The sequence below is a fragment of the Nematolebias whitei genome, chromosome 15, assembly GCF_014905685.2.
Source record: "Nematolebias whitei isolate Nwh7 chromosome 15, NemWhi1, whole genome shotgun sequence".
NCBI classification, from domain to species: domain Eukaryota; kingdom Metazoa; phylum Chordata; class Actinopteri; order Cyprinodontiformes; family Rivulidae; genus Nematolebias; species Nematolebias whitei.
The window spans coordinates 37,496,337-37,512,122 of record NC_056512.1 but is presented as its reverse complement, the minus strand read 5'-3'; the positions used below and the strand labels follow the sequence as shown (position 1 = coordinate 37,512,122).

The 15,786-nt window shown below is 47.1% G+C and overlaps 2 protein-coding genes across 2 annotated transcripts in view; both read right to left on the bottom strand.

The window, feature by feature from the left end:
* nlk1 (nemo-like kinase, type 1) overlaps positions 1-5,880 on the bottom strand; it is an 11,404-nt gene extending 5,524 nt beyond the window's left edge. Inside the window, exons 1-4 of the mRNA XM_037688636.1 lie at positions 5,555-5,880; positions 4,207-4,619; positions 961-1,090; positions 823-878 (exon numbers count right to left, since the gene is read on the bottom strand). Coding sequence (XP_037544564.1) covers positions 823-878; positions 961-1,090; positions 4,207-4,514 — 494 coding nt within the window. The 5' untranslated portion in view covers positions 4,515-4,619; positions 5,555-5,880. The remainder of the gene's footprint in view (positions 1-822; positions 879-960; positions 1,091-4,206; positions 4,620-5,554) is intronic.
* Positions 5,881-7,677: 1,797 nt separating this feature from the next.
* On the bottom strand, positions 7,678-12,819 carry LOC119421259 (myc-associated zinc finger protein). Its single transcript, XM_037688635.1, has 9 exons — positions 12,688-12,819; positions 12,362-12,565; positions 11,873-12,023; positions 11,126-11,502; positions 10,476-10,726; positions 10,326-10,389; positions 9,481-9,652; positions 9,012-9,395; positions 7,678-8,117 (listed from the first exon to the last, which is right to left on the bottom strand). The coding sequence occupies exons 2-8, from the start codon at positions 12,392-12,394 to the stop codon at positions 9,070-9,072; spliced, it is 1,374 nt and encodes a 457-aa protein (XP_037544563.1). The 5' UTR covers positions 12,395-12,565; positions 12,688-12,819; the 3' UTR covers positions 7,678-8,117; positions 9,012-9,069.
* Positions 12,820-15,786: the final 2,967 nt, after the last annotated feature.

Here is a 15,786-nt window from a genome sequence, read left to right as displayed (position 1 = left end):
CAGAATTCCAACCGCACCAACACCACCGGTTTGGACCTCCTCCGAACACACCAACACCACCAGTCTGGACTTCCGAACACACCAACACCACCAGTCCAGACCACCAACCGCACCAACACCACCGGTCTGGACTTCCGAACACACCACCACCACCAGTCCAGACCACAAACCGCACCAACACCACCGGTCCATATCTCCAACTGCACCAACACCACCAGTCCAGACCACCAACCGCACCAACACCACCGGTCTGGACCTCCTCTGAATGCACCAACACCACCAGTCTGGACCTCCGAACACACCAACACCACCAGTCCAGACCACAAACCGCACCAACACCACCGGTCCAGATCTCCAACTGCACCAACACCACCAGTCTGGACCTCCGGCTGCACCAACACCACCAGTCTAGACCTCCGGCTGCACCAACACCACCAGTCTGGACTTCCGGCTGCACCAACACCACCAGTCTGGACCAACACTACCAGTCTGGACCTCCGGCTGCACCAACACCACCAGTCCAGTCCAGACCACCAACCACACCAACACCACCGGTCCAGATCTCCAACTGCACCAACACCACCAGTCCAGATCTCCAACCACACCAACACAACCAGTCTCCAAAGATGGGTTTTCTTCTTTGAACAGGATTTATGACCTAAAACCATGAACCAACTGCACGTCTACAGCGATGAGACGGACCAGAACCAGCAGCTAAATTAAGAGAATTAAACAAAGCCAGTTAATGAAGGGAAACTGGGACATGGCGGGCTGGAAGATTTGGACCAGAACCTGAATCTGCCTTCATTTATGAAAGGATACATCTCCTCAAAGCAGTCGATCTGCGGAGGCTGCAGAATGTCCAGAGCCGACAAAACCTGCAGAGACAAAAAAAAATCTACATTCAGGACGTGATCCAAGCGTACCAGGACCGTGTTAGAACCTCGATCCGGGCCTTACATTGTCATGTTTGAAGAAGCAGAGCATCCTCAGCTCTCTGAAGACTCTCTTACAGGAGACCAGGTTCTGGAAGACGTTGGGCATCTTCTTCAGAGCCACCTTTCGACCGTCCCGAGGATCGGTGACCGACCTGCAGAACCACGAGGAAATTCAACCATCCTCAAAAGTCAACACCAAGCTTTAAACAGTTCTGACGTCAGGAGGTTAAAATCTGATCTGACGGAGGAGGATCTGACACAAATTACAGGTCCTTCTCAAAAAATTAGCATATTGTGATAAAGGTCATTATTTTCCATAATGTAATGATAAAAATGAAACTTTCATATATTTCAGATTCATTGCACACCAACTGAAATATTTCAGGTCTTTAATTGTTTTAATACTAATGATTATGGCATACAGCTCATGAAAACCCAAAATGCTTGTCCCAAAAAATTAGCATATCATGAAAAGGTTCTCTAAACAAGCTATTAACCTAACCATCTGAATCAACGACGTAACTCTAAACACCTGCAAAAGATTCCTGAGGCTTTTAAAAACTCCCAGCCTTGTTCATTACTCAAAACCGCAATCATGGGTAAGACTGCCGACCTGACTGCTGTCCAGAAGGCCATCATTGACACCCTCAAGCAAGAGGGTAAGACACAGAAAGAAATTGCTGAACGAATAGTCTGTTCCCAGAGTGCTGTATCAAGGCACCTCAGTGGGAAGTCTGTGGGAAGGGAAAAGTGTGGCAGAAAACGCTGCACAACGAGAAGAGGTGACCGGACCCTGAGGAGGATTGTGGAGAAGGGCCGATTCCAGACCTTGGGGGACCTGCGGAAGCAGTGGACCGAATCTGGAGTAGAAACATCTAGAGCCACTGTGCACAGGCGTGTGCAGGAAATGGGCTACAGGTGCCGCATTCCCCAGGTCAAGCCACTTTTGAACCAGAAACAGCAGCAGAAGCTCCTGACCTGGGCTACAGAGAAGCAGCACTGGACTGTTGCTCAGTGGTCCAAAGTACTTTTTTCGGATGAAAGCAAATTTTGCGTGTCATTCGGAAATCAAGGTGCCAGAGTCTGGAGGAAGACTGGGGAGAAGGAAATGCCAAAATGCCAGAAGTCCAATGTGAAGCACCCACAGTCAGTGATGGTCTGGGGTGCCATGTCAGCTGGTGGTGTTGGTCCACTGTGTTTTATCAAGCGCAGGGTCAATGCAGCTAGCTATCAGGAGATTTTGGAGCACTTCATGCTTCCATCTGCTGAAAAGCTTTATGGAGATGAAGATTTCATTTTTCAGCACGACCTGGCACCTGCTCACAGTGCCAAAACCACTGGTAAATGGTTTACTGACCATGGCATTACTGTGCTCAATTGGCCTGCCAACTCTCCTGACCTGAACCCCATAGAGAACCTGTGGGATATTGTGAAGAGAAAGTTGAGAGACACAAGAACCAACACTCTGGATGAGCTTAAGACCGCTATCGAAGCATCCTGGGCCTCCATAACACCTCAGCAGTGCCACAGGCTGATTGCCTCCATGCCACGCCGCATTGAAGCAGACATTCATGCAAAAGGATTCCCGACCAAGTATTGAGTGCATAACTGAACATGATTATTTGAAGGTTGGCGTTTTTAGTATTAAAAACACTTGTCTTTCATTGGTGGGATGAAATATGCTAATTTTTTGGGACAGGCATTTTGGGTTTTCATGAGCTGTATGCAGGGCAGCACGGTGGCGCAACTGGTAGAGCTGCTGCCTCTCAGCGAGCAGGTCCTTGGTTCAAACCCCGGTCCAGGGGCCTTTCTGGGTGGAGTTTGCATGTTCTCTCCGTGCATGCGTGGGTTTTCTCCAGGTACTCCAGTTTCCTCCCACAGACCAAAAACATGCATGTTAGACTGATTGGTAATTGTCCCTAGGTGTGAGTGAGAAAGTGAATGTTTGTTTGTCTCTATGTGTCCCTGTGATGGACTTGCGACCCGTCCAGGGTGTACCCCGCCCCTCGCACAGTGATTGCTGGACATGGGCACCAGCGACCCCCGTGATCCAAAATGGAACAAACGGGTAAAACTGTAGTATGCTTTTCTTATAACTGTTTATTGTTGTTGCTGTTGTCCATTGTTGTCATCTTTCTTTGTTGAAATCAGGTCTCTCTTGTAAATGAGTCCTCGGGGCTCAATGGGATTTACCTGTATAAATAAAGGTTGATTGAAAGATAATGGATGGATGGATGGATGAGCTGTATGCCATAATCATCAGGATTAAAACAATTAAAGACCTGAAATATTTCAGTTGGTGTGCAATGAATCTGAAATATATGAAAGTTTCATTTTTATCATTACATTATGGAAAATAATGACCTTTATCACAATATGCTAATTTTTTTAGAAGGACCTGTACAGTTGTCCCTCTCTACTTGGCAGTTCGACTTTTGCGGACTCGCTGTATCACAGTTTGTTAACGCACATTAACATATTTTACAAAAATGTGTACAGGACACGATGGTCAGCTTTAATATTACTCGCGTGATTGGAACATTGTGGGATACTGTACAGCACAAAGTTAACGACAAAATAAAATACTTTGGACAGGCGCGGCCATTTTGTAGTTTTCTCTCAGTAAGCCTCCACTGTTTCCCTGCTCATAACAACTACATTTCCCAGAAGCCAACAAGGTCCCGCCCAGACACCCCGTTTTCTTCTGCTGAACAACTAGAGGGTTAGTTTTGATCTGATAGGAAAAAGTTTGGTGCTTATTACTGTGACTTCGGCACACAGTGGATGCAGAGAGCAGCATGAACCCATCGAACCGGACCAGAACCAGACCTCAAGATCCACTGGAGAATCTTGAGAGCTGGTAGCTGGCCCACAAGGACTTCCAACCAGGGACGCACCGCTGTAGGTCTGGCGCTCCATCCGGAGCCTACCAGGACTTTTTTCATCTTGCGGGTCAGACCAAAACCGAGCTGCTGCTGTTCTGCAGAGCCTGGTATGTAAAATTTAGTAGCTACATATACGTATGTTGTTAAAATGACATAGGTTTAAGAGTTTAGAACATTGCAAGAGTGTGGCAAGGGTTTCTAAAGCCTTAAAATATATAAATATTAAAATAAATATTACGTTGTTACTTCGTGGTTTTTCATTTATTGCAGGGGGGGTCCGGAACGTAACCCCTGCAATAAAAAAACCGGGACTACGTAGTCAAAAAATTAAAAACAATTCAAAGTTTTTAGATACTTTAACAGAAACAGAGAACTGTAATTACCAAACGACCCCAAATGCACCATAACCAATGGGTCGGTCCGGCTCCATCTCTGCGGGGCTGGGAACCTCGCTGGCCGGGTTGCTGTAGGGCTGAGGCACCGCCGCCCCGCCGCCGGCACTTCCTCCGAGGGCTGTGGGGTGACGAGGGGTCCCGGCCGGGGCGATGGGTCCGTTCAGGCACGGCGTAGCGCTAAGGCCGGTGGAGGGAGCGTCGCAGGAGGAGCCCACGCAGAAATACTTGTGACTCAGCACAGAACCTGGAAAGAGATCTCCACAAACTGCCTGCTGGCCGGTGCCGTGAAACGCCATCCTTCCTCTCAGCGAACCCACAGACAGCCGTGGATCTGAGAGTGACTCCGAGCTGATGCTGCTCCCGATCAGAAACAGAGGAAACGCTCACTCATCATCAGCTTCCTGCAGGAAGAAAGACAGAGCTTAAAGTGTCCCAGAACCTCCAGGTCCGATACTAAAACACATGAAGAGCAGCAGGACAAGCACGCAGCATTAAAGATCACACGATGCTTCAAAACAACGCTGTTAGTCGACTTTAACTCATCTAAATGAGTCTTATTTCTGTTTGAGAAATCCAAGATGTTTTCTGAATCACAGCAGACTAAATCTGTCCATGTTGCTTTTTATTTAAATTTACAGAAAACGGCTGAAAGCGTGGGATTCTGGACACTTTAATCCTCTTCACTCCTGTAAATATAAACAACTGTTTTGGACCTTTGTTGTTTATCCCTTTACTTATAAATTATATGGTAAAAAATAAAGCTTTAGAGTCCAGTCTGGGTGTTGTTGTCAGCTCTGATGTGTATTAAAGATATGTCAGGTGCTTCAATCCTCTGAATATAAACCGTTTCACTTTACATACAAAGATCAGCTGAGCTGCAGCAGGTGTAACACCACAATATGTCACCCTGATAACTGTGGCCTCTTTAAATGACGTCACAGCATCAAATTGGAGCCGTCACCTGAACAGGTTGATAAACTACAGGTTGATTTGAACAGAGCTTTGACGGACCAACAGACAACACAAACACCAAGGAAACAGCTAAAGCTGCTTACTTCAACCAGCTGCTTTAGCTACCTTTGTTCGCCTTAAGCTGCTCTTACATCAGCTAACAGCTAAGCTAAACCCTTAGCCTCGACAAGCTCCAGACAGAAAAATCACATCAATCGGCTGTTAACCGTAACGTACTTCTAACGATCATTAATAACGTTTATATTACAGATTAGCAGCTAGCTGTTCCGAGCTTCAGCTCCTCCATCGAAGCTGACCCACATTCTGCCTCTCTTACCTCGACCTACAGATTTAATAAAATGTGTTTTAGTGAAAACGTACTGACCGAGCTTTAGTAACGGTTCATGACATGACACGAAAATGCGACTTATGAAGGCGGAACAGCCGACTTGGATGCTCGTCGCCCCGGCTCTCCCGGAGCTAGCTGCGGCTAGCTGTCCATCACGGAGGGACACCCGGCGGCTCGGCGGGCCATGGAGGCGGTGTTCAGGCTTCTCTGGGTGGCGGCTCGTCCAGCTGGGTCATTACACTCAGGTCCTCCACACCAGCCGGACTTCAGGTCGCTTTTTCCGCGACAGCTACAGCTAGCTAGCTGGTTAGCTGCTGGAAGGAGGAGCTGGGAAAGCCGGGTGGGGGAGGGGCGGTGCTTTTTACTGCGCTGTAAAAAACGTAAACCGGTGGAGCTGTCCGGGCGAAGAAAGCAGGGACAGCCCGAGTATAAAAACAAGCGTACCCCAAACACCAGGGTTCACCGAGTAGGACCTCCTGGCCCAAATTAAAAAAAACAAACAACAAAAACAGGCCCAAGAAACGGGTTTGACTGAAGACCAGGGCCCACCTGACAGGTGGACTGCCACTGGGTGGAAAGAACTAGGCCCCCTCCCCAGAAAACCCAGGGAGCCAAAAACTTTGGGCCCCTTGGTTCTGCAGGAATGTGAAAGTATCATAAAGACATCCAACAATTTTCAGTCAGGTCAGCTGGACAGGTTTTTTTTTTTGTACTGAAATGTTTCATCTTCCATCCAGAAGGCTTCATCAGTCAAGGAAACACACAACACAAAACTAATTCTTCCCCCAACAGCTTACTCCAAAGTGGAACAAACCAGTTATGTTGGTGCTAAGATGGTCTCTTTGGCACGCCCCCTTCTCCGGTGCCGGCCCTCTTCTTCGTCAAAAGTCGTGTCAAACTGGTTCAAAACCAACAAAGTCCATGCTCAATAATCCAGGTATACAGTACAATCCAACAATTTTCAGTCAGGTCAGCTGGACAGGTTTTTTTTTTTTTTTTGTACTGAAATGTTTCACCTTCCACCCAGAAGGCTTCATCAGTCAAGGAAACACAAAACTGATTCTTCATCATAAAGACATAAACTGAGAAAACTAAAAAATAAATGACAAAAGTACGACAAAAATTGACCAAACAGAAAACAAAACAAAGTGACTAAAAGTCACAAAACTGTCGAGATACGAAATAAATATTTATCACTACACTGAGAAAAACACATTTTAATGCAAAAAAACTGAAGACAAAAAGTCTAAAAGCATGATTAGAAATGAATGATGTCATGTTTTAGCAGATTAGAGAATGCCAAATTTTAGCAGATTTGAAATTAAAGAACGACATAAAAATTTTAGCAGATTAGAGATAAGAATGATTTAATGTTTTAGCAGAATAGATGAGAAAATGTCATGTTTTCCCAGATTAGTTGAGAATGACGTCAGGTTTTAGCAGATTAGAGATGTCATGTTTTAGTAGATAATGATGTCATGTTTTAACAGATTAGAGATGAGTGATTACGTTTTAGCAATTAGAGATGAATATGTCATGTTTTAGTAGAAATAATGATGTCATGCTTTAGCGTATTAGATATGAGAATGAAGTTTTAGCAGATTAGAGAATGACGTCATATTTTAGCAGATTAGAGAGGAGTGAATGACGTCATGTTTTAGCAGATGAGAGATGAGTGATGTCATGTTTTAGCAGATTAAAGATTAGTGAGGTCATGTTTTAGCAGATTAAAGATTAGTGAGGTCATGTTTTAGCAGATTAAAGATTAGTGAGGTCAAGTTTTAGCAGATTAAAGATTAGTGAGGTCATGTTTTAGCAGATTAGAGATGAGTGATGTCATGTTTTATCAGATTAAAGATTAGTGAGGTCATGTTTTAGCAGATTAAGGATTAGTGAGGTCATGTTTTAGCAGATTAAAGATTAGTGAGGTCATGTTTTAGCAGATTAGAGATGAGTGATGTCATGTTTTATCAGATTAAAGATTAGTGAGGTCATGTTTTAGCAGATTAAGGATTAGTGAGGTCATGTTTTAGCAGATTAAGGATTAGTGAGGTCATGTTTTAGCAGATTAAAGATTAGTGAGGTCATGTTTTAGCAGATTAAGGATTAGTGAGGTCATGTTTTAGCAGAGAGACACTCGGAGCCAGTCGGGACGTCACTGCGTTTAATTCAGGAAGTGGATGAGGCGCTACGCATCATTACAACCATATGACAGGAAGCTACACATCACACGCCGAGGTCAAGACGCACAAATGAGCATCAGAGGAGCACATTCAGAGTTCAGGAAAAGGCGATCCGGTCCGGCTGTAGAAAAGTGTCTATCTGCCATCAGAACCCTGCAGGTCCGGCTCGGACGAACAAACGTCCTCATCGTAAACGAGACTTCATGAAATATAAACGGTTTAAAAACAACAAAACGAACACATGATGGCAGTTAAATCTGAATTAAAAAGATGACGTCTTTGTCTTCTCTGGAGGACGAAGGCGTCTCCTTTCATGTCCAACGTCTCCACCGTCTGAGAGTCTGTCCAACTGATTAGTCGCTCCACAGAAAATTCAGCATTCAGAACAAACAAGGTCCGAACCTCCGCTGCTGGTCCTGGAAAAAAAAAAAAACAGACTGTTTAAAGAGCTCACACATGCAGGGTCAGCCCAGCTGTGGACCCAGACCCAGGTTCACCTGCAGAGACCAGTTCTGCTCATAAAAGGTCCAACATACACAGGTCCTACTGAACAAAATCAAAAGGTGCTGACCCAAAGAGGTTTACAGTCTGAAGCGCCGGTCCGCACTCAATGTAAACAAACACACTTCAGCTGTTTCTGCGAGTAAACAACAACACTTCAGCTGTTTCTGTAGGTAAACAAACACACTTTAGCTGTTTCTGTGAGTAAACAAACACACTTTAGCTGTTTCTGTAGGTAAACAAACACACTTTAGCTGTTTCTGTAGGTAAACAAACACACTTTAGCTGTTTCTGTAGGTAAACAAACACACTTCAGCTGTTTCTGTAGGTAAACAAACACACTTCAGCTGTTTCTGTGAGTAAACAACAACACTTCAGCTGTTTCTGTAGGTAAACAAACACACTTTAGCCGTTTCTGTAGGTAAACAAACACTTTAGCTGTTTCTGTGAGTAAACAACAAAATTTCAGCCGTTTCTGTAGGTAAACAAACACACTTTAGCTGTTTCTGTAGGTAAACAAACACACACAAGCTGTTTCTGTGAGTAAACAAACACAAGCTGTTTCTGTAGGTAAACAAACACACACAAGCTGTTTTTGTGAGTAAACAAACACACACAAGCTGTTTTTGTGAGTAAACAAACACACTTCAGCTGTTTCTGTGAGTAAACAAACACACTTCAGCTGTTTCTGTAGGTAAACAATCAGGATGACATCATTCCAGTGGGGGTCAGACTGTGCTTGACTCACATCCTGGAAACCTTCAAAATAAAAGACTGTTCTAAGAGTTTGTTTTGTATTTTAAACCCACCTGTTCCAGCTGCTCTGTCTCCGCCTCCTTCTCACTGCCTCCTCCCCCTGGCAGAGTGCTAGCTGTGGGTTTGGGGGGCGATACCGGAGCAGTCAGTAACCAGCAGTCCCACCACGCTCGGGCTGGACACGGTGACGGGAACATCGGTGGTACCCACGGATCCGGTGCTGGTCGGGCCGGGGTCGGGGTCACCCTGCTGGGCGTGGGTGCCCATGTGACCCTGGAGCTGCGTGGCCGTCTTACACTGGACCCCGCAGAGCTGGCAGAGCAGGACCCCGCCGGCCCCCGCCCCACCGAAGGCCCCCCGCGCCCCGCCGCTCTCCTTCCACTCCTGGCCATGATGCTTCTGGGCGTGGACCCGCAGGTAGGTTAGGGTGGTAAAGCCTGGAACAGCAAAGGTCAAAAATAATGTTAGAAGTAGCTTGTCATGTTAGTGCACGTGAGCGTGCATGTGTCCCTGCGGCCTTACTGCGGTTGCAGAGGTGACAGGCGTGGTGCTGCGCCTGGTTGTGGACCCTCATGTGGTCGGTGATGTACGCCGCCGACAGCAGCTTCCCACAGATGTGACACGGCACCTTCTCCTCATGACGGATCAGGTGCGCACGGAGGCGGTCCCGCGTGGCGAATGCCGACGTGCACGTCTGAAACACGAGGAGACACGTCTGCAGAAGTCTGAAGGTGAATGTTTTTCTGTGAGTAAAATAAATGTTTTTGGTTCAAGTTACTCTGTGGAGAACAGAGGGAGGCGACGCAGAGCGAAGGAGGAGACATTTGATTTATTGTTTACAACACTACTTTTATCTTAACTGCACTTTTACTGGATTTTCTTGTTGTCGTCTGTACTTTATATGTTCTGTCTGTAACAGGTCTTTCTTGTAAATGAGTCAGCATGGTTCAATGAGACTAGCCTGTATAAATAAAGGTTGAATGAATTTAATCACCACCAGGAGCAGGGGACTGACTTATTGTTCACGTCATCATGCTCACAACAAGCGTGGACGCTGAACTCTGCGCCAGGGAACGGCTGACATCCAGGAGACTACAAACAAACTGAGACCAACGAGGGACGTTTACGTCCCATTTTCAGAACATAACATGACATGACAAGGACGTCCCCATCCTGTTGGACACCTGAAGACACAATAAGACCTGGAAGTGTCCTCATCGTCAGAACCTTTAACAGGAAGTGAGACCAGACAGGAAGCATGCTGGTTTCATTCAGTCTGACAGGAACTAAAGTGGACTTTAGAACATGTGGATGTTCTGGTTCTGATGGGGTGTTCTCGTTCAAGAGGAGAAAACGTGCGAGGTTACCGTGCATTTGAACGGTCTCTCGGTGGAGTGCACCTGTCGGACATGACTGTTCAGGTGATCCGGCCTGAAGGACAAGAGGACAACTTCAGTCAGCCCGTCCTGTAGGTCCACAGAACCACCAAGTGAGACGTGGCCTGCCACGAGGCTCACCTGGAGAAGGCCTTGGCACAGTGCGGACAGATGTAGGGTTTCTCCACGCCGCCCTGGTGCGAGCGCACGTGGTAACTCATGCGGTCCTTCCTCTTGAAGCGCTGCTGGCAGATGGGACAGGAGTACGGCTTCTCGTCCGAGTGGGACAGCCGGTGGCGATTCAGGTGGTACACGTCTCTGAAGGCCTTCCCACAGGCCTCGCAGGCGTGGTTCTTCCTCACCTGGTTGGCACTCGGGAGGGGGAGGGGGTTCTGTGGGGACAGGAGAACATGTTTTTATGATTCTGACGGGTTTTTGATTGAAATAAATCTTAATGTGTCAGAAAGTCTGTCCGGTTTCCAGAGAACTGGACCGAGTTTCTGTGCTGAATCAGAACTGGACCGGGTTTCTGTGCTGAATCAAAACTGGACCGGGTTTCTGTGCTGAATCAAAACTGGACCGGGTTTCTGTGCTGAAACGGTCGTTGTTGTCGTGATGCTTCTGGGCCAGTTCAGGTTCTGATCAGGACCAGACTTTACAGAAGTCGTCACTGGTTGTGACTTCTGGAACCTGATCTGTTACGACTTCTGATTCATTTTAATACAAAGGGATCAAATCTCGTGAAGCGGAACCTCAGAACCGGGTTTTCCTGGTTCTCCTGTCAGACCCACCTGCTCCACAGAACCGACGACGACGACGGCTGCCTGGATGGGCTGCGGCGGAGCCAAGGTCACCGTCGCCGGGGCTATGGACACGGAGATGGGTTGGCCCTCCTGGTTGGTCAGCTGGATGGGCTGGGGGAGGGTCTCCAGGGTGATGGGAGGCGGAGCCTGAGGGGGCAGGGCGAGCTGAAGAAGGGACAGGGGGATGGTCTGTTTCTCCAGCCGTCCCCCTTTGGCTACGTCCTCCTTGTCCCGCACCACCCGGTCCTTCATCTTGATGCCAGTGTGGACGGACTGGTGCCGCCGCAGGTTGTAGCTGTTCTTGAACTCCTTGTTGCACGTGGCGCAGATGTGGGCGGGCCGGCTGGGTTTGGGGAGGGGCTTAACTGACGGACAAAGGACAGACGAAGAGACATTTTAGAAAGACATTCCTGGATCAGGACTGTCAGGTTGTCTCGGTGTCTTCCTGCTGTTTGAAACTCACGAAACAGAAAAATAACTTTCAGAACATTTTGTTCGAACTTCAGTTTGTAGTAAAACAAGAATTTGACCTGAACTGTGGAAAATTACATTTTTACAATAAGTGGACGCCTGAAGGTATCGAACCGTTGGCTTTGTTACAATGTTTAATCATCTGCTCCAACATGGCGGCAGCTGAGCAACAAACAAAGTGAGGAAAGTCAAACTTTAACATTCAGACAGTTGAAGTCTGATCATCAGCTCGGTGCTTCAATCTTAGGTCCGACCAGTCCTTACCAGGCAGCGGCTCCTCGCTCAGCGCCGCCGTGTCCACGGTAGACGGCGGCGTCACGATGTGCTCCGCTGGAGGACTCTGAGCCGGGCCCGTCAGCTCAGGAAGCAGCTCGGACTGGAGCGGCGTCTCAGGTTGGGTCTGAGTCGGCGCCGCCTGCAGAAACATCTGGATGAGTCCAACAGAAAGCAGAACCTTCACAGAACTCAACGCTCAGATTATTAACGCTACGATCATCCAGGCTCTGGTTCTGGACCCAGGTCTGAGGGGCAGCAGCTGGATCAGGGAGGTCCAGACACCTCCTCCAGATGTCCTCAGACCAGCGTGTCCAGGGTCTCCTCCCAGCTGGACATGTTCAGAACACCTCCTATGGAGACTCCTGGGTCCATCCTGACCAGATGCCTGAACCACCTCACCCCCTGCAGGCCTCTCAGACCCACCCCCACCCACCTTGCAGGACTCTCAGCCCCCCTCCCCAGGAAGCAGCTCCCTACCTGAAAGAGGAAATTACTCCAGGAGGTGTCCATGATGCTGAGGGTCTGACAGCCGCCTGGGACCAGGGGGGAGGAGGGGGCCCCGGAGCCCGTGGGGTCAGCCGATCCGAGGCTCCTGTACCTGCCCGGGTCTGAGCCGCCTCCACCACAATCAGCGCCTTGTCGGTGCTGACAGCCCGCAGACTCTCGGATCACGAGCGGTTTCTGTAAATGAACAAAATGGTTGGTGTCACGATGTTGTCTTTAATACAAGCTGCTTATGTCTACTGGAATTAAAACGAGCTGCTAAACGGAGATTATGGTGTCGGTTAGCGGTCGGAACGTGCCGGTTCTCTTCTCGGATCATTTATGCTCGGTAGGTCCGGAAAGGCCGCCGCTGCGGGATCCAAGCCTCGGCGTTGCGTACAGCTCCTCCCCTCTCTAGAGGGCCCCCGGTCGGCCGCGGTGCGTGGCTCCGCCTCGGTGTTTCATTCGGAGGATGACATCTTTCTGTTTTTTTTAAGCCCACCCTCCCTCTCTGTCTTTCTTCCTTTTCTTTTTTTAGCTCCTCTTCACCCCCTCTGTCCCGCTCCGCTTTAAAGGGAAAGGGTTTAGCTCGCGCACCCCCCGCGCGGACCCCGCCTCGTGCGGCGCAGCCGCTGCTCCGTAGGCCGACAAATAATTTTATCCGACACGTACCGAATCCGCGCGCTCCTCCTCGTGTAAAGTAAACAAAATGTCCACCGCTGGTTGTTAGGAATGCACTCGTTCGAACGGTCCGGACCGCGTTCGCCGAACTCTTGGCTAAAATGGAGTCGGGTTTAGATAAAATGAGGCTTTATCCCGCGAGCATCTTAAAGGTAACGATTCGCGCAAGTGCAACAGCTGGATCAAAGCGCCGCCGCAACCATGACGTTCATCCGAGTCCCGCTCACCAAACTCTGTTCAAAAAATGTATCGTTTGGTTCGTGTTTATCAGCGTTGGTTAATGCGACAATACTTGTCTCCCCATATTCCGCACAAAGTATGAATTTATTTGGGCTTTTATAAAATAAAAAGCAGCGTTGTTATCGCTAATCATTTTAATAAAAGGCTAACACGTCCTGCTGATGTAATGCTGAAACCAAACTTGTGCTCACCAAACTCCATTCAGAATTTGGCTAATTTTAGATCCTGTCGTTTTGTCCAAGGAAACAAATGAACTAAACCTTTTCCTGTCATTCTGTATCAAACGTGCATTAATTCATCTTGTACAAAAACACAATAAACATTTTAATTGCAATAAAATGCTGACACTTTTGGTAATAATTGCATTTAAAGCATATTCACCAGATTTTTTTAATACTGTAATCTTAGATTTTAGAAAATCCAAGAGAAAATTAGAGGATTTTAGATTTTGTAATCCTAGGAACCAGCCACCATCGAGCACAAGCCAGTGTATCTTGTGTCGGTCCCAAGCCTGGTTGTGTCAGGAAGGGCATCCAACGTAAAACAGTTTTTTTCTGAAAACTGTAATGCAGGTCATCAAAAGTGAAACCATACGGGATCGGTCAAGGCCCAGGTTAACAACGACCGCCACCGGTGCTGTTAACAAACAAACCAGGCAGGTGGGAACTGTTGCCAGGGTGAGCGAGGAGTTAAAGATGTCGGCCAGCACCTCGCAGAGCTGATCGGCACAGTCTTTCAGCACCTTCCCCTGGATGTTGTCTGGGCCAGGGGCGACATGGGGCTTAAAAGAGAGATGTAAATCGATCAAGATACCCAAGTATTTATAATAGTCCACTAACTCAATAGGAACACCATTCAAAGATAAAATAAAAGGAAGGACTGCTGGGAGCAACTTCCTGTTTGACGATAACGTCCCTTTGGTTTTATCAGCATTTAGCACAAGTTTGAAACGGAACAAATCTGACTGGATGATGTCGAATGCAGATTGTAAAAGCTGGAAAACCTTAGCAACTGTTCTAGCTCAACAGTAAACAATAGCACAAACCGGATTCCAAGAAAGTTGGGACACTAAACAAGTTGTGAATAAAAACTGAATGCAATGATGTGGAGAAGGCAAATGTCGATATTTTATTTGTAATATAACATAGATGACAGATCAAAAGTTTAATCTGAGTAAATGTAACATTTTAAAGGAAAAATATGTTGATTCAAAATTTCACAGCGTCAACAAATCCCAAAAAAGCTGGGACAAGTAGCAATAAGTGGCTGGAAAAAGGAAACAATCGCTGTGCGTAAGGGTCAAGGCCGAAAAACTCTACTGGATGCTCGTGATCTCCGGGTCCTTAAACGTCACTGCACCTCAAACAGGAATGCCACTGTCAAGGAAATAACAGAATGGGCTCAGAAATACTTCCAGAAAGCATTGTCAGTGAACACAATCCACCGTGCCATCCGCCGTTGCCTGCTGAAACTCTACAGTGCAAAGAGGAAGCCATTTCTAAGCAAGCTCCACAAGCTCAGACGTTTGCACTGGGCCAGGGGTCATTTAAAATGGAGTGTGGCAAAATGGAAGACTGTTCTGTGGTCAAATGAGTCACTATTTGAAGTTCTTTATGGAACACTGGGACGCCATGTCATCCGGACCAGAGAGGACAAGGATAGCCCAAGTTGTTATCAACACTCCATTCAGAAGCCTGCATCACTGATGGTATGGAGTTGCATGAGCGCTTGTGGCATGGGCAGCTTGCATGTCTGGAAAGGCACCATTAATGCAGAGAACTATGTTCAGGTTCTAGAACAACATATGCTCCCATCTAGACGTCATCTCTTTCAGGGAAGACCCTGCATTTTTCAACACGATAATGCCAGACCACATTCTGCAGCAATCACAACATCATGGCTAAGTAGGAGAAGGATCAGTACCCGGATACCCGGCCAGCGTGCAGTCCAGATCTTTCACCTATAGAGAACATTTGGCGCATCATAAAGAAGAAGGTGCAACAAAGAAAGCCCAAGACGATTGAACTTAGAGACCTGTATTAGACATGAATGGGAGAGCATTCCTATTTCTAAACTTGAGAAACTGGTCTCCTCTGTCCCCAGACGTCTGTTGAGTGTTGTAAGAAGAAGGGAGGATGCCACACAGTGGTAAAAATGGACTTGTCCCAACTTTTTGGGGATTTGTTGACGCCATGAAATTTGGAAACAACAGATTTTTCTTTTAAAATGATACATTCTCTCAGTTTAAACTTTTGATCTGTGATTTGTGTTCTATTCTGAATAACATATTAGATGTTGGCACCTCCACATCATTGCATTCAGTTTTTATTCACAATTTGTTTAGTGTCCCAACTTTTTTGGAATCCGGTTTGTATCATCAGCATAGAAATGTAAGGATGCATCAGGGGTGCTCTGACCTACATTACTTATGTAGAATGTGAAGAGGGTGGGTCCTTAGACTGAGCCTTGTGGTACACCATTATTGACTGTTGAATAAC